This window comes from Camponotus vicinus, unplaced genomic scaffold (genome assembly GCF_025532165.1).
Source record: "Camponotus vicinus isolate PSW18456_S1 unplaced genomic scaffold, iyCamVici1.0 SCAF_14, whole genome shotgun sequence".
In the NCBI taxonomy this organism is placed as follows: Eukaryota; Metazoa; Arthropoda; class Insecta; order Hymenoptera; family Formicidae; genus Camponotus; species Camponotus vicinus.
Genome location: NW_028141950.1, coordinates 13,958,221 through 13,981,776, shown reverse-complemented (window position 1 = coordinate 13,981,776; position 23,556 = coordinate 13,958,221). Strand labels below are relative to the sequence as shown.

General features: G+C 34.3%; 1 protein-coding gene across 6 annotated transcripts in view; it reads right to left on the bottom strand.

The window, feature by feature from the left end:
* The window catches only part of LOC145965795 (uncharacterized), a 407,995-nt gene that overhangs the window by 29,565 nt on the left and 354,874 nt on the right, over positions 1-23,556 (bottom strand). For 5 of the 6 annotated variants that reach the window (XM_083089473.1, XM_083089475.1, XM_083089474.1 and 2 more), the window contains 3 exons: positions 22,078-22,230; positions 5,394-7,265; positions 3,600-4,661 (listed from right to left, as the gene is read on the bottom strand). In XM_083089473.1, coding sequence (XP_082945599.1) covers positions 3,600-4,661; positions 5,394-7,265; positions 22,078-22,230 — 3,087 coding nt within the window. The remainder of the gene's footprint in view (positions 1-3,599; positions 4,662-5,393; positions 7,266-22,077; positions 22,231-23,556) is intronic. The other variant, XM_083089478.1, reaches the window with a different exon arrangement.

The following is a 23,556-nucleotide window of genomic DNA, read 5'->3' as shown; positions in this document are numbered from 1 at the left end:
CGCAGGGGGGCGGAACATACTGTACCTACGCATTTACTTCCTAAGATGAAGCAAAATTTACTCTTAATGGAGGTCAAGATTAAGTGAACTTTGCTTCATCTTGGAAAGTACATGCGTGGAGAGTGTTCCGCCCCCCTGCGGGGGGTTCCACTTTTAGAAGATATAACCTAACCCACCTGTGTTTGTGATGCGGGATACATTTCACTTTGCATAGAAAGTTACAAATGTAACATTTTTCGCGCACAAATAGTTTAATAGTTCATCATATTTTGTTGTTAAAGCGAGAAACTCATGAACTTCATGTTAACTGTACAACAATGTCTTGTACTAACTCATCTTTTTTTAAATATTTTCAAAGTCATAAGAAATATCAAAAACATAGAAGCCTATCATTGTTCCACTATCTGATTTCAATATAAGAAAGGTAAACAACGTCAAATGATAATATAGTTTGTACACGGTATCATAAAATTACATATTATTCATTAGACATTTTTTGTTTATAACTTTTTAATAAACAATGACCGCCGACTAAAACTTTCACAACATTACTCAGAGTGATGATCTTGATAACATATGTGAGAATTATTGAAATCGGGAGATGATCCGTATAAGTAAATAATTACCAAAAATTTATTTCAATTTCTTGTAAAAGTTAAAAATAAAAAAATAGTACAAAAAATATAAAAGTAAAAAATTCAATGGCAAAAACTTGGTGCTGTTTTACTAACTGTACTAAAGTAATATAATTAATGTTTTTCATTATCATAATTTTTGTAACAAAGAACTTATATTAGTTTATATAATTTTTTATTTCACATAAATTAGTACATTTCTTTTTATATCACAATTAAAAAAAATAGATTTGAATAGACAATTAAGTAATACTGCTATGGAGACCATTTTTAATGTACAGTGAAATCTCGAAATAATGAATTGTATGCGGAAGAATTCTAGTTTATCATAACAAGATATCCTCACTCTCGTCAAATTCAGGGCCGCGATCGGATATATTCTTTCAAAAGTACCTGATTGCGTGCGATGAGTTTTTTGATAGCGAGATGAGCGTGCGCTTTCTATTCAAAATAATTTTTCTCATTACCATGCATTTCTAATCTTTTAACATGTTTTATGTATATGCGCTTTTGTTTTCGACTACTTTTCTCAATTTATTGTTTTTAAAATTGCGACCGTTTTAAAGAAGTTTGCGCGACCTTTTCACTTCTTTTTATCGCGCTTGCTCTTATAATATCTCTTTATATTATATTTTGTTACTGTCCTTTTCGATATAGCTGTTGAGACATTGAAAATGATCAAAAATTGATCGAAACGTACGTATGTTATGTCGTTATATTGTATTCGAATTAATGTTGAGACAATTTATGTGCTTATCTCCATCCAATTTATTTTAATAAATATATAATTTTCTGTCTTTGAATTTATTACGTTCTAACACCCTACATCACAGTCTACAGCCTCTTGCTCTATTCATAATTTTTAAGCAAGAGCGCATGGATTTGGAGCCTTTATCATCTTGAAAAGATAATTTTTTACAAGTTATATCAGTCTTTCTTTAGTAATATTTATATATGAATTGTTTAATTGTTTAAAATATCTTATTTGGATCATTGAATTATTGAATCTTAATAATATAGAATATGTGTAGTTTCTAGTAGATTTAATTAATGGATTTAGTTCATATTGTACAGAAAGAATAGCAGAAAAGGTAAAACTGCATATTAGCGACGACTTCATGAATTTCGATGACCTTGACATATGTTATCAAGGATATGTTCTTGAAATGACATTCAAAAGATTTTAGCCGTCGCTCGTTATTTATAACAAAGTTATAAATAATTAAAGATAGTGACTAACCAATGGCTTAATAGTAATGTAAACCTCGTTTTGCGAGGAATACTGAAAATCTATATGAAATTATACAATAATGGATTGTATAGTTTTGCATTGAAAACAGGGAACACACACACACACACAGTATAAAGTAAACCTCGTTTCATGTAAAAAATTGAAAACTCATGCGGGACTAATGAACTTATTTTGGATAAATCTGCATAAACTGCACTCTCAACAAGAAGTAAGATGTAGGATGAACTTTCCTTTATTTTACAAAGTACATGCATGGATGCAGTGGAGACCCCCCGTAGGGGAGGGCGAAACCCACTGTATCCATGCACGTACTTTGCAAGATAAAGGGAAGTTGATTCCACATCTAATCTCCCGTTGAGAGTGCAGTTTATGCAGATTTATCGAAAATAAGTTCATGGGAACATTGAACTTATTTTGTAAATAACTTTGTAATAAACAACGAGCGATGGCTAAAATTTTTTGCAAATTAATCAGGAACATGTCCTTGACAACATATGTCAAGGTCATCGAAATTCATGAAGTCGTCGCTAATATGCAGTTTTACCGCTGAAAAGTTTAAACAATATAAATTACTCCACAGAACAAAAAAATGCATGTTTAATTATTTGTTTGCGTGCTTACATGCGTCTATGTGTGCGTCCGTGCGTGTGTGCGTGCGTGCATACGTGCGTGTTTAACAAAGAAATCGTTAGCAGATAATAATTGCCTTGCAAAGAATACATGGAATATTCATTCTCATTCATGCCAATTACGAAATAATGATTTGATTTATCCTTATTCTTAAAATAAAATATTTAATTCACATATGATTATTGAGAGAATTCTGCTCCATAATTTGTATTACAAATATATTCGAACCACAAAATGTTGTTAATAATGATTGATAATGTTTCCAATTGATGATATTATTTGTGACTATTAAAATGAGAGAATGCACAAATAATAATATATTAATTAATCAAGAAATCCGGTATTAGCTGAAGCAAAATTGTTAATATCTGTCTGCGTAAATAAAATTGGTGAAAGCATCGTTAAAATCTCTGTAATATGATATAATAATATTTCGTACACACCTGTATAAATATAAAATATCTTGTAAAAATTGTAATACTATCACTAACATAATTTTGTGTTAAAAATTTCAACAGAAATTTTTTGCATACAATAAAAAAAGACAAACATATGTAATGAAAAATATATGTGTATGAAAAGAACAAAAAGACGATTATGGTCACGATGATCATGACGTTTCTTAAAAATTTTCACATTAAGATTTTGCATTGTAATCCGTTGTTAAGGCACATAAAAGTAAAGATATTTTTTTATTTATTTGAAACCCCTATCTATCAATTAAGTTAAGTTATCAATAAACCTTATTAAGAATTTGATTGACCCAATGATTGAAATCCGATAAAATACTACCCGATCTAAAATACTCGCAACTGAGAAGCTATATCGTATATAGATGCGTAATCTGCCTCATTGTTGCTGCTTGTTATATAATGACACTACTCTGTGTCTTTTGATATAATTTTAGCTTTTATTAACGATTAACTTTATTATTATGCTTGCGTAGAAATAATTTTCAAAAATCTTTAAAAACATTAGAATAATCGTTTTTTAAAATGAAGTTTTCTTAAGAAATCAAGAGATTCTTGACTAAACTTGTCCGAATAAAGTTCGATTTTGATGAAAAGGTCAGACAAAAATACCATTTTGTTTGCGCATGGAGCGTTAGCAGGGTAACCAAATGATGTCGTGAATTTTGGGCCAACTCCAGGGGGAATGCCGATCGCATTATCGGTAAGTCCAAAATCAACAGGGCTGGAACTCTGGATGCTTTCCGTCAGCTTGTCCATAGGTCTACTATAGTACACCGGGTTATTATAGTACACCGGAGTTTGATATTGGTTATAAGTGCCTGCTTGATTAACTTGGTTATAATACGGCCCGGATGTTGGTCGGTTAGTAGTGGTACTGAGCGTAAACACAACCTCAACTGGGTTCCTAGGTGAATCCGGTATTATGGTTCCGTTGGGAAACTTGCGAACCAGTCTGCCATCCGGGAAAATGCCGAATATTACATATGGACTATTTATATTCCTGGCATCGATTAAATTGTCCTCCGGTCGTTTCCGCACGATGGTTTTGTTGGGATAAATACCATAAATCTGGTAGTCACGGACGGGTGCTTTACTGGAAGAACTGAATCTTGAAGCCAGTGTCGTCGCTTGGTTGCCACTAAAAGATCTCAGATAGGATCCCGTGTTTTGAACACCGAAAGATGTAAGCGGCGGACGTGACATTATTCGATTCGACGTAGTAATCTGCGTGGTCGGTGATATAATTGTTGTCGTCGGCATGTTTGTGACAGATGCGATTGTCTTTGTTGTCATCAATTCCTCTGATTCGATTGAAGCAACCGTTGTGTCTCGAGTATCAGTGATTGTCATCTCGGTAGAGATAAGATTTTCATTAATATTGATAGCTGGAATAGTCGTCTCGGGCATAGACCCGACAGTGGTGGCGAGCTCGGTTCGCGATGGTGATTTTGTTGATATCGTTGGGAGAGTCGTTGTCGTCATTGTCGACGTCGATGTCATACTGTCCGTCGTTGATTCAATTGATGAGGGTAAAATGGTCGTTGTGTCGACCTCGGGGAATTCGGAGGATGTGATAAGAGTACTAGTAATGATCGTTTCAGTTGATTGCTCGGATTGAATAATTCTTGGGCCAACCGCCGTCCCTTGGGCGATTGTTGTTGCCGTTGTATCCTGGAAATGGGTAATAAGATTTGGTATTTTACTTACGAGATCAATTAGTATTTGTAGAACGCTTGTTGTTATACCGTTGAATTGATTAGTAGTGATGATATCAGTGGAACTTATTAGATTACAAATCGATGTGATGGAAGACACCGAACTTATACGAATGATTGAAAATCATTCATATTAATCGCATTATCATCGAATACTATTAACAATATTATAATAATAACTGATATATTCTTCATGAAAAATCAATTTTTCGTAATCTATAATTCAGATGCAAACTCTATTATGATAGATTTCGGTGTCTGATTAGGAGCATCTACAGCGTTTGTTCGCGCAACATTCGTCTACGTAATGGCTACATCAATGGTTAATTCTTAGTAATTACCGCTTCCGCAGACATTATATTGTTCGATATCGCAGAATTGTTTATATTGAAGAGCGTTTCTTCTGAAATCGCGTTGATAGTATTTGTTACAGAGGGATTATTAGTTATAAGTTCCAATAAGTTCGAATTCAATATTATTATTTGGAGGAGTTACAAATTGATTCTTGCGTAGAATCAATGGTCGAAGTCATAGATTTGATATCACACGGTTATCAGACACTTAAATTGGATTAGATGATTGTAAATCGAGCATATTAGTAGTTAGTTCAGAACTCATGCTGATCGATTATTATGTTTGATATTTCGATCTTTGTCTGAAAAAGAGGCGTTGTAATAATATCACCTACATCAATTAAATTTGTGATATCAGTTGGTCGCGTGTTAAATTCCATTAATGAAATTTCCGATCCTATAGTAGGGGGGCGATTAGAATTTTCTTCTATTTCGTTTCCGGATGTTGTGACATCTATACGTTCAGAAATGTTTTTTAAAACAGTCGACAGTTCGGCAGATGCATTAGTCATTTCTGACGTATCATTTGATAACATGAGTTGATTTTTATCATCGTTTTCTATCATGCCGTCAGTTTGAGTCCAGTTATTTGTGTCTGAAGCAGTAGTCGTTTCGACATCGTAAATCTGATTTGACAATAATTGTTGCGTTTCATTTATTCCTTCCGTAAAGAGAGTTTTCGCAATAGTCATTAACTTAGTGAGCAACGTATCGTTAGACAATTGTGAATTATTCTTTGTAACAAAATCAGCAAATTGCGAGTTATTTGCAATTTCTCTTGATGAATTTCTCGCATTATAAGTCATATTCGAACTTGGCATATCCCTTGCCTTTATTTCCTGATTATTAGATCGATTGTGTGCAATCGAAAACTCAGCGGCTACATCTACTATATTTTGGGTGCTCATTGTTTGCACTGATCTATTTATCGTTGTTTGTGTTGTATCGACATCTTGACTAGTTGTTATTTCAACGTTCTCTAAAGGTTCCACGGTAGTCATCTCTTCCGAATTCTTCGTATTTATTGATGACAAATTCAATATTGTATTGAATTTGGGAGAGGTGTTGATAATAACGGGATTTTGTATAGATGTTCTAGCTATGGAGAAATTGTCTTGCGACTGTAAGTGTGATAAAATATTTTGTGCGATATCGATAAATCGTGTGCGAAACGTAGATGTGACAACAGGTGTTTGCGTTATTTGAATTTCAGTTATGTTGTTGGAAATTTTCTCTGTCGTAATGGATTCAATGATGCTCATAGTTTTCGTTATTTGAGGCGGAATTGTCGCGTCGAATTGTTGTATCGTGTTTATTTCTATATTTTCAACTATATCGTTTATCCCTGTCGTTGGAGGCATTGTTTCATTGTATTGCTGTACGGTGTTTGTCTCGATATTCTCAGATATATCATTCATCACGGACATAGTTGTTGTTTCTGGTGATATTTGTGTTACAGTAATGCTTTCGGTAATTGGAGAAGATGTTATGTCCGATATAGTCGACATTTGTAGATTTAGAGAAGTGGGCGTGGATACATCTGTTATCATCATGGAAGACGATTTTACCTCCATAATTTTAGTCACTGATTCAATAGATCTAGTATTATCGGAAGTAGGTTCCGTGGAAGATAGTATATCCGAAGTTACAGCATTTGTCGATGCCTCATTTGTGACTATTTCGGTCGTGGCATTAAGTAACATTAAAATATTCGAAACATTTGCATTAGCCAGTGTATCTGTCATTGTATTATCGGAGGTGCTGATTTCGGATTCCATAATAGATGCTGTAGTCGGTTGCTCGCTCATATCTGGATTTACGGGGATTCGAATCGTTGTCAAGGTGATTTTCGGGGCACTGTCAGGGATAATCTCCGTAGCTAATTTTGAAGCAAACGAAAGATTTGTCGGTTGAACAGCAGTGGTAATATCTATAGTAGTAATATCTGGGAAGGATGTAGTCGCGGTAAATGCGGATATTGGACTTGCGATATCATTGTTGTTAGCAGTATCATTACTGATGCCGTTAGGTACAGTAGCGTTAGAGTCTACCTTCATTACCCCGCCAGTTAGTTTTTGCCGCTGAGACACATCATTTATGCCCAGATTTTCGTTTCTTATGCTAGCTGACTCTAATGCTTGATAAAAAGTGATGAATCTGGGCTCGCCGGGGCTGTTGATGTGAACGGGCGACGCCAAATCAGAATTCTGCAATCAGAAATTCGGTGCGTGCAAGTGCTGTACAGATTTTAGTGCAATTTATGATGTGATAGATAGGTATCAAGAATATTTATATTATATTAATCTACAAATCAGGAGCAGCGTTTTAACTCTTAAACGTATTGGTTACACTTTTTTCGTATATATGAAGTAAAATTTCTAAACTTAAAAATAATTAGATTATAGCATAAACAGCAATAGTAGTTTGCGCATTTAAGAATCAACATGTTTTAGTTACTCTATTTACGAAAAAGAAAGCTGTGTTTCTAAATGAATACAATAATGAGACAGGTAATATATATGCTTATAATATTCTTTGCAGTAAGATTCCTTACCAAGTTCCATCAATGTATTTTTGCTATTATCCAGTGAGAAATGACAAATCGAAAAGAAAGAGGTTATATTAGACATCTATGATTGAAATTAATATATTGTTAAACTTTTCAATTAATTGCAAATTTTATTTTTATTGATTGTAGAATGGTTTTTTCTCGCGAGAGTTTATAAATTATAATATAAAATAGTTTAAGAACAAATATAAGAGTTAAACACATATAATAGGTTGACATATATTACATTTGTTTTTACACTTGTCATTTATTTTATTATGTTATATAAAAAATTTATTAAATGTATCTGTTACGAATGTGCTTACAATTAAACTCACTGCCCATGAATTATATTCTCATTGTCAGTAAGACGAAATACGCAAAATATTTATATAAAATTGGAATAGGAGTTATTGTATTTATATTTAATGTTTCTTCAAGAAGTATTTTGAAAAATAGGCGAAATATGAAAAAATGTTTCAGACAAAAGTTGTATGGTTTCAAAATATGTAAGAAAAAAATTTGCAATTAACAATTACATATTTTTTCTTAAAAACAACTATGTGTTTTTTTTACACCAATTGATTTCCTCACATTATTTTGTGTATAAAAGTATTGAAGTAAGATAATCGAAAAATGAATATTTTATTAGATATATTTTACGGTTTATGTAAAATTAAGAAATTATTTCAAGCCTCATAACTCGAAAAGTACTTAACGAAAAAATATTCAATTATAATGTTTTGGAAAGCTCTCGAGATAAGCTACAAGAATGTGTAATAAAAAATAAGGGGTTCCATTTGAGAAATTAAAGGTAACTTTCGCGTGACCTTCAAACGACTATCCAAGGTCATTCTCACTATCTTATGTCCCCTTTAAAGCCATATAACTTTTGTCTGAAACATTTTTTCGTATCTCGCATATTTTTCAAAATATTTGCTTGTTAAGATTAAAATGAATATTTTATTATATATATATACAGGGTGTTTCATTTTAATCCGACCAGTCGAATATCTCGAAAACCAAGCCCGGGAGAGAAAAATATTTCAGACAAAAGTTGTTTGGTTTCGAGGGGGCCATAAGATGGTGACAATTATTTGACCTTGAACAGTCATTTGAAGGACACATAAAGGTCACCTTAAATTTCTTAAATGGAATACCCTATATATTTTTGCACATTCTTGTAGCTGACATCGAGAGCTTTCCAAAACACTATAATTAAGTACCTTTTCGTTACGTACTTTTTGAGTTATGAGGCTTGAAATAATTTCTTAATTCTACATAAACCGTAAAATATCTAGTAAAATATTCATTTTTCGATTATCTTACCTTAATACTTTTACGTACAAAATAATGAGAGGAATCAATTGGTGTAAAGAAAACACATAGTTGTTTTGAAGAAAAAATATGTAATTTGCAATTAACAATTCCATATTTTTTCTTAAAAACAACTATGTGTTTTTTTTACACCAATTGATTCCTCTCATTATTTTGTACATAAAAGTATTAAGGTAAGATAATCGAAAAGTGAATATTTTACAAGATATTTTACGGTTTATGTAAAATTAAGAAATTATTTCAACCCTCATAACTCAAAAAGTACTTAACGAAAAGGTACTTAATGATAGTGTTTTGGAAAGCTCTCGAGATAAGCTACAAGAGTGTGCAAAAATATATAGGGTGTTCCATTTAAAAAAATTGAAGTGACCTTCACGTGACCTTCAAATGACTCTTCAAGGTCAAACCAATGATACCATCTTATGGCCCCCTCGAAATCAAACAACTTTTGTCTGAAATATTTTTCTCTCCCGGGCTTGGTTTTCGAGATATTCGACTGGTCGGATTAAAATGAAACACCCTGTATATACAGGGCGATCCTGAAAAACGATCCGTCTATAAAATGACATATTCCTGACACCATTCTAAGACAATTTTTCCTTTACCAAAATTTGATTTGAAGCGTAGTTTTTGAATTATGAGCAAAAATAGTTAGTAAATCACGCGTCGGGTACAGAAGGCAGGCAGGAGCGGCGCGGCGTGCCGCGAGCGCGGGCGCAGCTGACCGCCCGACGGGTGATTATCACCGCATGAGTCGCTAACTATTTTATCTTATAACATAAAATTATGCTTTAAATAAAATTTTGGTAAAGAAGAAAATGTCTTAGAATTACGTCAGAAATACGTGTTGCTTAAAATAACGTTATTTTAATAATGAAAAGTTGTTCCGGATCGCCGGCCGTCCGACGTTGCAATCAGCTGATTGCTACACGCGATGTGTGTATGGCGGAGTGGTGCGTAAGAGAGAGAGAGAAAGAGAGAGAAAGAGGGAGAGAGGGAGGGTAGGAGGGACAGACATTCATACACACGCACGCACTTTTTTTCTCGCTCTCTTTCTCTCTTTTACGCAACACTCATACACTCTCTCATTCAGTCTCTCACTCACACTCTCTCGGTCACTCACTCACTCACTCACCTGCTTACTCACTTGCTCATTCACCTTGTAGCAGCGTAGCGAATCTTCATGCTATGTATTGTTGTATCTGCTGCACGGTTATGATTGCTAGAGATGCGCGACACATTGAAATTTTTTCGATTATTAGTCTCACACTCGATTGACACAATACAGATTACGCGATAACGAGTTTACTGTTTATTCACTCACTATTGATTTATCGATACCAAAAATTACTTTCAAAGAAACGCGAATGCAAACAGCACATGACTCGACGCGAAGCGACGGACCGCGAAGACTGCGCGACCACAAGAGTTATGTTGCCAGAAACGCGACACGCGACATCTAACAAACGACTTGCGCGTGGCGCGTGATTGACGCGAGATAAGACGAACGATCGGCTAAAACCTTCGCATTGCGAATGCGGTAGAAAACATGAAACGTATAATGACATACTTAAAAAATTAATTATTTATTATAAATAATAACTATTAATAATTTCAAATTATAATAAATAATTATTATTTTAAAAAGCATGTGTTATACGTTATTACGTTTTCGAAATTATTGCATTCACGATGCGAAGATTTAAGTCAATCGCAAGAATAATGTAATTAAAATTACATTTGGAAAAATTTATTTTTATTCTGCTCACAATGAAATGTTCCAACGTGAAAATGTATTGGTCGCTCTGAAAAGAGCGGATTGACTAAAAAAAATTTTAAAGCAGATGCTCAAAATGCCCGCCATCCATCCTAATGCAAGCTCTCATGCGTTTTAATAAGTTTCTTTCGACGTTTTCCATTATTTCTTCGTCAATATTCCAAATAGCGAATCGTAATCTTGTCTCCAGATCTTCAATATCTTCGGGAAGCGTTTTATAAATTACTTCCTTGCAGTATCCCCATAAGAAAAAATCTAGAGGATTGAGATCCGGAGATCTTGCGAGCCAACGTATCGGGCCGTACCGACCCATCCAGCGTCCGGGAAAATTCTCGTTTAAGTAATTCGTAACGATCCTGGCGTTGTGTGGCCCAGCACCGTCTTGTTGGAAGATAATATCGTTTCTTTCAAATAATGGCACATCTTCTAAGAAATGTGGTAGATTTTCTGTTAATAAATCGACGTAGATTCTTCCAGTTAAAATATCTGGAAGAATAACTGGACCAAGTATTTCAGTGTCCATTATTCCAGCCCATACATTAATCTTCCAACGAGTTTGAAAATTTCGAAATCGCGTGACTCTGGGATTTTCTTCGCTCCAAAAGTGCATATTATGCACATTAAAAATTCCTTCTTGTGTGAATAGCGATTCATCGCTGAATATCACACGAGAGGAATATCTGGGATCTCGATCGACGTTTCGCAGAAAATTTTCGCAAAACGTTCGTCTTGCAGGGTAATCTGCTGGTCGTAAATGCTGCACGCGTGTATAATGAAACGCGTGCAACTTTTCTTCTTTTAATATTCTTTGTACGGTTGTATAGGATAAATCGTGTTCTCGAGCAACTACCCAAATACTTGTTTCGGGATTATCCTCAAAAGTACGTATAACTCTCTCCGTGTTCCGTACATTTCTAACATCGCGATTTCTCCCAGCGTCGTGTTTGTTCGGCAGGACACTGCCAGTATCATACAGTCTTTGAGCTGCTCTAAGTATGACGCGACCCGATGGATGTCTTCGGTTTGGATATAATTCGGCGTATCTTCTTGCAGCAGGGTTTTGCTGCCCGTGACCAGGGCCGCGTTTATAAAAATTGCGCCCAGGGGCTCAAAGCAAATTACAAAAACTACATACAAAAATATACATCATTACTTGATCCGATTCACAATTTGCTGAGGATGATCCGAAAGAAGGATCGAAACGTACATTTTTAATTTTTCATTTTTTAAAGCTATGGCGCCCCTGGCGCTTTGGCGCCCTAGGGCTCCAGCCCCAAAAGCCCATAGGTAAACGCACTACTGCCCGTGACACTCGCCAAGTGCCATCAGCATGTCATAATATTCTTGACTTGTGTACGCTGCCATATCTTCTTCGCGCTTATTGATAATCGCTGATAATCGCAGGCTTATTGATTGCATCATCGATCGTGCGTCTAATTTATACGATCTTCGCTGGGGGTCTATGCCCCTCCTCGCCTCCCGCGACCAATCGCGAATGTAGCGGACGCTAATTAGTGATTGGTCGCGGGAGGCGAGGAGGGGCATAGACCCCCAGCGAAGATCGTATAAATTAGACGCACGATCGATGATGCAATCAATAAGCCTGCGATTATCAAGACGAACGTTTTGCGAAAATTTTCTGCGAAACGTCGATCGAGATCCCAGATATTCCTCTCGTGTGATATTCAGCGATGAATCGCTATTCACACAAGAAGGAATTTTTAATGTGCATAATATGCACTTTTGGAGCGAAGAAAATCCCAGAGTCACGCGATTTCGAAATTTTCAAACTCGTTGGAAGATTAATGTATGGGCTGGAATAATGGGCACTGAAATACTTGGTCCAGTTATTCTTCCAGATATTTTAACTGGAAGAATCTACGTCGATTTATTAACAGAAAATCTACCACATTTCTTAGAAGATGTGCCATTATTTGAAAGAAACGATATTATCTTCCAACAAGACGGTGCTGGGCCACACAACGCCAGGATCGTTACGAATTACTTAAACGAGAATTTTCCCGGACGCTGGATGGGTCGGTACGGCCCGATACGTTGGCCCGCAAGATCTCCGGATCTCAATCCTCTAGATTTTTTCTTATGGGGATACTGCAAGGAAGTAATTTATAAAACGCTTCCCGAAGATATTGAAGATCTGGAGACAAGATTACGATTCGCTATTTGGAATATTGACGAAGAAATAATGGAAAACGTCGAAAGAAACTTATTAAAACGCATGAGAGCTTGCATTAGGATGGATGGCGGGCATTTTGAGCATCTGCTTTAAAATTTTTTTTAGTCAATCCGCTCTTTTCAGAGCGACCAATACATTTTCACGTTGGAACATTTCATTGTGAGCAGAATAAAAATAAATTTTTCCAAATGTAATTTTAATTACATTATTCTTGCGATTGACTTAAATCTTCGCATCGTGAATGCAATAATTTCGAAAACGTAATAACGTATAACACATGCTTTTTAAAATAATAATTATTTATTATAATTTGAAATTATTAATAGTTATTATTTATAATAAATAATTAATTTTTTAAGTATGTCATTATACGTTTCATGTTTTCTACCGCATTCGCAATGCGAAGGTTTTAGCCGATCGTTCGTCTTATCTCGCGTCAATCACGCGCCACGCGCAAGTCGTTTGTTAGATGTCGCGTGTCGCGTTTCTGGCAACATAACTCTTGTGGTCGCGCAGTCTCCGCGGTCCGTCGCTTCGCGTCGAGTCATGTGCTGTTTGCATTCGCGTTTCTTTGAAAGTAATTTTTGGTATCGATAAATCAATAGTGAGTGAATAAACAGTAAACTCGTTATCGCGTAATCTGTATTGTGTCAATCGAGTGTGAGACTAATAATCGAAAAAATTTCAATGTGTCGCGCATCTCTAGCAATCATAACCGTGCAGCAGATACAACAATACATAGCATGAAGATTCGCTACGCTGCTACAAGGTGAATGAGCAAGTGAGTAAGCAGGTGAGTGAGTGAGTGAGTGACCGAGAGAGTGTGAGTGAGAGACTGAATGAGAGAGTGTATGAGTGTTGCGTAAAAGAGAGAAAGAGAGCGAGAAAAAAAGTGCGTGCGTGTGTATGAATGTCTGTCCCTCCTACCCTCCCTCTCTCCCTCTTTCTCTCTCTTTCTCTCTCTCTCTTACGCACACACTCCGCCATACACACATCGCGTGTAGCAATCAGCTGATTGCAACGTCGGACGGCCGGCGATCCGGAACAACTTTTCATTATTAAAATAACGTTATTTTAAGCAACACGTATTTCTGACGTAATTCTAAGACATTTTCTTCTTTACCAAAATTTTATTTAAAGCATAATTTTATGTTATAAGATAAAATAGTTAGCGACTCATGCGGTGATAATCACCCGTCGGGCGGTCAGCTGCGCCCGCGCTCGCGGCACGCCGCGCCGCTCCTGCCTGCCTTCTGTACCCGACGCGTGATTTACTAACTATTTTTGCTCATAATTCAAAAACTACGCTTCAAATCAAATTTTGGTAAAGGAAAAATTGTCTTAGAATGGTATCAGGAATATGTCATTTTATAGACGGATCGTTTTTCAGGATCGCCCTGTATATATACAGGGTGTTCGGAAATTCAATCGACAAATTTTCAGAGATTGTCGGGGGCACCATAAGAATCATTTTTTGCAAATGAACCTGGGGTCGAAAACGTGTCATTACATCGCTACGGCATACGAAGTGTTCGAAAGAGTCGGAATATCACAAAAAATAGAAGTTTTACAAAAAATTGTTTCAAACAAAAGTTGTAGGGTGTAAAAAGGTCTATTTACTGGCGCCATGTGTTTGACCTTGGATGGCGTCGCCAAGGTCACGACAAGGCCACCTTGAATTTTTGAAATGGAACCCTCCACTTTTTATTGCATATTCTTGTAGCTCTTCTCGAGACCTTTTCAAAGCACTAATTTTACCAACTTTAAGTAAGTCGTTTCGAAGTTATCGAGCTTTTCATGGTAAGATGTCTCGCCCACAAAGGCAAGAGATCCAAACACATCTGATTCGGTTGGATCAGGCACCGATCTTGCCTTCATCGGCTGGATCAGCCACCGATCTTGCCATGATTGGTTAGATCATTTTCCAATCTGGGAATTGAATTTGTGTTTGGATCTCTTGCCTTCGTAGGCAAGACTTCTTACCATGAAAAGCACGATAACTTTGAAACGGCTTACTTAAAGTTGGTAAAATTAGTGCTTTGAAAAGGTCTCGAGAAGGGCTACAAGAATATGCAATAAAAAGTGAAGGGTTCCATTTCAAAAATTCAAGGTGGCCTTGTCGTGGCCTTGGCGACGCCATCCAAGATCAAACACATGGCGCCAGTAAATAGACCTTTTTACACCCTACAACTTTTGTTTGAAACAATTTTTTGTAAAACTTCTATTTTTTGTGATATTTCGAGGTCCCGACTCTTTCGAACACTCCGTATGCCGTAGCGATGTAATGACATGTTTCCGACCCCAGGTTCATTTGCAAAAAATGATTCTTGTGGTGCCCCCGACAATCTCTGAAAATTTGTCGATTGAATTTCCGAACACCCTGTATATATATACAGGATGTCCCAGGGGAGGTGGTGCACTTGGACATAGTACAATTGGACACGTTGCAAATAGACACATTACAAATGGACACAAAACTTTGCACACGGTTCAATTGAGTACCGTTCAGTTGCGCACCGTTTAATTTCACACCATTTATTTGGACACAGAAATATACGCACTGTTTATTTGCACACCGTTCAGTTGCACACCGTTCATTTGGACACAGAAATATACGCACTGTTTATATGCACACCGTTCAATTGCACACCGTTCGTTTGCACACCGTTCATTTGTACACAGAAAGGTGCACACCGTTCAGTTGCGCACCGTTCGTTTGCACACCGATCATTTGTACACAGAAAGATGCGCACCGTTTATTTGTACACCGTTCATTTGCACACCGTTCGGTTGCGCACCGTTCGTTTGCACACCGTTCACTTGCAATAATTATTTTTTAAATGAAAACCATTTTTAACATATAAAAATCAACATTTATTTAAAAAAAAATTTCTTTTACAGACTTTAGTCGATCTGATAAGAATTCTGCGCAGTATTCCTTGAATTTTACAAATCTTATAACTTTTTCTTTGTAAAATAATTATAATATTTTAAATAAATATTGATTTTTAAATGTTGAAAATGGTTTTTATTTGAAAAATAATTATTTGATTAGGAAGTGATTAAAATTTCTTACAAAATTGCATAGAAATATCGCAAAAATACGATCCGATCTCACTTTTCTTATACGAATTATAGTTCGAGTTATCAAAAATCGATTTTTTGCTTTTAATTTGCTAGAACTATTGGTATATTTGATACAGAACTGCAGAACTATTGTAAAATAAACTACAACTCCGAAAAATAATTGATTTTACATGATTTGGTGCGATGCGTGAACTTTCACGCACCATATTTTCGGATTCGATTTTTTTGTATTTAATCATCAAAATTATTTTAAATGTTTACATAGAACTTTAAAACTATTCAAAAGAATGTTAAGAATTCGAAAAAAACTTTTAGATTTTTAGATACGATGTTTACAAGTTTATAAGAATCATTTTTACTTCGTTTTTCGCTGTCACCTGATATTCACTGTCGCGAGCAGTCGCATCCCACACGGAACAAAAACCTCTAATAGATGTCCACTAGACGTCTACCATGGAGATTCGAAACTTCCATTAGATGTCCATGAAACGTCCCGTAAACGTCTACTAGACATCCACAGTTCCGCATTTCATACCTCCATTCGACATCCATTAGACGTATTCATAGATGTCATATGTACGTTATATGGAGTAATTATAGATATTGAATGAAGCGTTCATGGATGTCATATGTACGTTATATGGAGTAATTATAGATATTTTGTCGAGCTTTCATGGATGTCATATGTACGTTATATGGAGTAACAAATAGATAATGAACGGATCATTTTCGTTTATTGGCCGGACATTTATTTGTCCGACTTATAAAATCGATTTAATATCTGAAGTTCCTCTATTGAAACTGTATCAGAAATTAGATCGAAGTAATACTTTTAATTTTATCTGTCGCCTTTTGCAAGCTTTATATAATTCTCATGACTAAAACTCAAGTACGAGAAAAAGAGCGCACCATAGCGGTAAACGAACGAACTAGCGCGATTACTGATTTTACAGTGAAATTTTACTTCTACTGACTATAATTATTAGTGAGATATAAGATAAAGTAACAAAAAATAATATTTACCAATACTAGGAAAAATAATTAATAAAAATTATTTATGTTAAGAGAAATGTGTACACATCTATCATACATCTATAATCGACGTCTAATGGACATCCATGATGAATTTACAAACGACATCTATCGTGGAGATAATATGGATTTCTATTAGAGATCCATTGAACATCCACCGTGGAGATAGAGGTCACATGGAGGTATGGAGGTTATATGGACTTCCAATGGATGTCATGTTCCGTGTGGGATGTTTCGGGCAGGCGGTGGGCCGTCCTCGCTGGAATGGCCGACTGCCTAGCCACGTAGATCGCTCATTTATTGGCCGATCTTCTTTAATTAATACCTCGAAATTTTACGTGGTTTTGTGCAAAATGGTGCAGGACTTTAATTTAGTTTAGCGAGCTCTACTTATAATTTTTTTTGGACGGAAGATACCTGGGACACCCTGTATACTATGGTGATTGGTGGTGTTGTCAGCGCCACGGCTACACTATATGAACACTTGAACTATGCAAGTGTCAGGGGGCTGCTTCTGACAAATACAGAGGTTCTCTCTTTGCAAGCAAGCTTCAATAATTATAATAATAATGATAATAATGTGTCATTCTCTTCGTGTCGTGCGCTAGAATTGCTTTAACTATCAGAATGACACAGAGACACTGTATAAAATGTTTTCCCTAACATTGGAGACATGCACTTTTTGGGGAAGTTTATCCAATATTTTTTTATGTCCTCGAAACTGGAAACGTTCTTTGCGTTTTCGAGATCTATATCTATCAAGATGTAATTGTTTTGTCAATTTCAGGCAAAAATGCAGTTGATCTTAAGCAGACATTTTCTTTTCGGTCCTATATAAAATATAGGTGTTTACAATTGCTAAGTCACTGAAATAATAAAAAATTCTGTGCTACCACTTATGTTAGTTGAATGCCTACCAATAGCATATCACACTTTCAGTTGAATCGATTCATATCTTTCATAATTTTGTTAGGTCACAATAGTAAACAGGCAAATTTTCGTTCTTATTTTTTTTTGTGCTTTTGTTATATCTTTTAGATTTTGTGTCGTCAAAAGTGTCATAAGCTTTCTTGTCTATCCTTTATGGCTGCAACATTTTCTTTTACTTACAAATAGTAGTTGTCTCTTTGCATTTTATTTTTCGTTTTCACTATGAGAGATAATCTAACTCAATTATCTAATTGTCCCCACTGAAAAAATTTCCTTTGAAGCTCAGATACAAGATTGACTGTAGTGAAGAAATTATTGAACGTAACAAGTTTTTCGGTTTGTTGTAAATCGTTCATAAAGTTGAAAATAAGAAAGTATTTTATTAGAAGTTAAATTTGCATCACTGATTTGCTTAAATCAATTTCTGTAAATTTAGAATTTTAAAATATAATCAGTTTCGGAATCTGCGCGACAAATTTTATAGCTTCTTTTTTGTTGATTTCATAAGCATATACTTTAATGATAAACGTCCTTTGAAAGGGATCATAGATTCATCTATTGAAGCAAAAGTTGAAGGCTTGTAAATCTTTGCATTATTATCATTTATACTGTTAGTGAGAGCTCTAATCTTGTCGTGATTTAAATCATTTTTCGGGAATTAAAACATATTGTCATTGATATAGATAATTTCAGTAATTTTGATGAAACGATTACACGTTACAGTATTCGCAATAACATCTATCTTGAGAACAAAATTAGAACTCCAGTAATGTCTTACTTTTGACAATTGACGAATGTCCATAAAAATTTGGATTCCAATCCAAGTTTTTTCAATTCCAACTTAGTCCATCCAAATCTCCGAATCTTAAGAGGTGCTTCTTCTCGTTTGTACACATTGGGAGTTTTAAAGCTTTTACGAAACATATTTATTAGTTTCAAATACAATTTTCTCTATTTATAGATACTAATTATAATACAATTTTCTCTATTTATTTCTAACTTGTTATCAAATATACTGAGTGTTAAAAAAGTCTGGACACGGTCGAATATCTCGATCAGGAAGAGTTTTACTAGAAAGTGTTTCAGACAAAAGTTGTATGGCTTCGATGGGGACATAACATGGTATCATTGGTTTGACCTTGAAGAGTTATTTGAAGGTCACGTGAAGGTCATCTTCAATTTTTTAAATGGGATACCCTATATGCTTTTGCATATTCTTGTAGCTCATCTCGAGAGCTTTCCAAAACACTATAATTAAGTACCTTTTCGTTACGTACTTTTTGAGTTATGAGGCTTGAAATAATTTCTTAATTCTACATAAACCGTAAAATATCTAGTAAAATATTCATTTTTCGATTATCTTACCTTAATACTTTTACGTACAAAATAATGAGAGGAATCAATTGGTGTAAAGAAAACACATAGTTGTTTTGAAGAAAAAATATGTAATTTGCAATTAACAATTCCATATTTTTTCTTCGAAACAACTATGTTTTTTCTTTACACCAATTGATTCCTCTTATTATTTTGTACATAAAAGTATTAAGATAAGATAATCGAAAAATGAATATTTTACTAGATATTTTATTGTTTATGTAAAATTAAGAAATGATTTCAAGCCCCATAACTCGGAAAGTACTTAAGGAAAACTAACTTAATTATAGTGTTTTGGAAAGCTCTTGAGATGAGCTATAAGAATATGCAAAAGTATATAGGATGTCCCATTTAAAAAGTTGGAGGTGACCTTCACGTAACCTTCAGGTGACTCTTTAAGGTCAAATTAATGACACTATCTTACCTATGTCCCCCTCGAAGCCATACAACTTTTGTCTGAAACACTTTCTAATAAAACTCTTCCTTATCGAGATATTAGACCGTGTCTTTTTTAACACCCAGTATATGAAATATACAGAAGTCTTTTTCCAAGTTATTACTCCCCACGTCTATATCTTCCTTCGCTTGTTTTACAATTTCATTATCGAAGAAAGTCTTTCAATGTCCTGTGACCACTCTATGTGCATAACAACTCCATCATTATTTTCGTCATCGTCTTGCTCTGATTCAGACTCACTGTCAGATTTCGAAATCTTATCATCTTATCAATTTGATACTCGTTATTTATTTCTGAATTATGTGGAAGTTCTGTAGCTTCTGTAGAGTAAGACTTCTTTCACTTATACAACTGTTTCACCAACTGATGATTCGAACTGAATCAAATTACTGATAAGGAAAACTGATGAGAAATAGCCAGGAAAACAATTGATCAGAAATAGCCATAGACATAATAATATTAGATCGAGCATGAAGCGCCAGGCCTGAAGCATAAGGAGAAAAAGACGGAAAGTAGATGCCATCCACCTTTTTCTTTCTAATAAAGAGAAAGTGGAGATAAGAAAAAGTGAGGGGAAAGCTGATTGCTCCTCTTTCTTAACCCTACTCTGCCCTCGTTAGAGAGATAAAAGTAGATGGTATCTATAATACTTTCCATCCTTTTCTACTTGAGCTTCAGTGTTTACAAGAGGCCACGCTTGATCTAATATTACTATGTCTAATATTATTATGGAAGTAGCAGTAAAAATAACTGATAATAAATCGTGAAAACTGATAAGTAATAAATATGGAAACAATTGAAATTTCAAATCAGTGATCGCAAAAACCGCTGGAACATAAGTTTTACAAATCCAAGAAAATTTTACATTTTTATCTGCCATATTAAATCGGCAATTGTGAATTTTAAAATTTTGACTACAGATTTATAGTCAGCGATTCTACAAATCTTCAGTAAGATGTGAATTACATGCAAACTATTCTTAGAAAAAAGTCAGGCACGAAAGGGTTAATTTTATTTAATTTGATCATAAAAGGATAAACAATTGTTAATCGCGTGATGATGCTAAAATTGATATATTTATTATAAAAGATATAAGTATATATATATATATATATATATATATATATATATATATATAAAATTGTGTATGATACAATATTTGCACATGTACATAAATTTATGGTAATATCAAAAGTGCGAGAGATAACATGTGAGATAACATGATCATGCTCGACGATAGTGCATTAATTTTTTTTCGATCAAAGTTAGTAAATCATCTTTTTTTCAGATACAGAGCATTATTTTAATAATGTGTTAAAACATCATACCTAATGAGGTTTATAAATCAACTCTATTTTTAATAAATTGTATGTGCAATAATTATATTTATGTGCTCTTTTCAAGCGGTAATGCAATAATATTCACAAATGAACACAGACTATATTAATTAAAATTATTATTAATAATAAAATAATTAAAAACATGAGCAACGATAAAAATTATTTCTCATTATGATAAAGGATGATAAACGTAATGATGATTAACGTAAACTATTTATATGGATATTATTAAGAATGAAATTGTTCAGTGAAGTTGTGGCAGAATTGGTCCATGATGACAGTATAATCGCTTCAGAATCCTCTGGTACCTTCGTAGGGAAAACCTTTTAAGCACAGAAAATTACCTCACATAATTTCTTCTGAAAAGAGCCATTAACATCAGGTATTGCCTTACCTGAGACCTTCCGTCACTTTTTTTATCATGACTTATTAAGGCCTTTTAATATTTTAACTATGAAGAATATATTTTGCATATATAGAATAGCGTAACACAGTAAATATACATACGCATATAAAATACAAATATACCCGTTTTAGAATTTTGCATTAAGATAATGTTAAATCAGTTATAATATTTAGCTAATAATATAAAGTACATAGTAAACATCATTTTTATCACTTCTAAGAAGAAGTAAAAATTTTTTTGAGAATAATTAATACATGTAACACGCTATAATTATAATGATATATTATGAAATAATTATCAGTAATATTATCATATCTTATATCACAGTCTTAAAGTGAAAATTGTGTTGACATTTATCAACATAACTATTGGCATTAAAGTATAATGTTGAAGCTAGGAAATTTATAGACTATCACTTTTTATTTGATTATGTACTTAATATTGTAATTAAAAAGTAGTTACAATATTATACATTAAAAGCAGCTTCAGATGTCCTGAAAATATTCAATTTTATTCAAAATCCTTAAAAGTCTTACCTTTATCAGTGTCGAAACCGTAGTCGATGATGTTGTGATTGATGGTATTACAACTTGATCAAGAGACGGTTTTTTCACAAACAATTCCGCTCCTTTATATCTCGCACTGAATCTAGGTGGGGAACCATTAGGCGTTATCCTAGGAGCGGAGTTCTGTTTACACAAAAAATATAAATTTTTACAAAAACCACACAGCATGGATCATCTCGGTCTTGACAAGATGATCTAAAAGTCCGAATATACTTTTAGAATAGAGAAAGAGGAGAGAGCGGAAGGAAAGAGATGGAAGCGAAAGGGAAGGATCGGAAGAAAAGGAGAGGAAGAGGAGTTAGCGAGAGAAGGAGAGAGAAAAAGAGAGGATGGCGAGAGGAGGAGGGGGAAGGAAGAGGAGAGGAGGAAAGAGAGGATTGAAATTTTGAAGGATTTTCTGAGATTATAAAAGTTATCTTTTGCTCATATCATCAAAACTCTGAGTTGGAAAGTGGCAGCGACCTTTTGTAATAGTCATTTTTAAAACTTTCAAATGAATGTTTACTCAATTTTTAATGTCATTTAAGATTTATAAGCTAACATTCTTTTGCTTTTTTGCATGGAAGTTAAGAATAAGCATCACTCTGATCAAAAGACAACTTTTAAAATTCTCTTTAAATTTTAAAAAATTTTAATCTTCTATTTTTATTCTATTTTTGGTCTAAAGGTATGAAAGTTTAAAGTTGTTAAAGATTTTTGGCTCACTCTTCATATGAAATATGAATACTCTTTATAAATGTAGGTAAATTAAGTTTATATAAATATTAGTATGTTGCATGTATTTATATAAGATGTAATAATTATGTATTTTATATTATTTTTATATTTATAGATATAAGTAAATATTCTGCTATAATCATATCAGCATCACACATTGATTAAGCCATTCTAATAATTTTTTTTAACATTTATATTAAATTATTGTGGCATTAATTCATAAAAACAAAGCATCTTCACAAAACAAGTATCATGTCATAAGCATCAAAAAACTCATTTTTTACTCATATACAGGGTGTATCCTAAAAAGTGGGAAGTATTGCAATGGTGGATTCAGGACACAAAAATAAGAAAAAAAGTTCATATAAACATATGTCCAATATGACCAACTTCAGTCGAGAAGCTAGACGTTATTTGGATGAACGGTTTCCTGGTAGAGGGATAGGCCGTGCTGGTCCTATTGCCTGGCCAGCTCGCTCTCCAGACCTGAATCCACTCGATTATTACTTGTGGGGGCATCTAAAATTCATTGTTTACAAAACATCCATTGACAATATCGAGATACTTCGTCAACGTGTTGAAGATGGTTGCCGGGAAATTCGAGCAATACTTAGAATTTTTGAAAAAGTCAGACAATCTATGATGAGACGTATTGAAGCCTGTATTCGAGTTAGAGGTAGTCATTTTGAGTACTTCCTGTTACCTTAACTATCTTAATTCTGTTGAAAAATA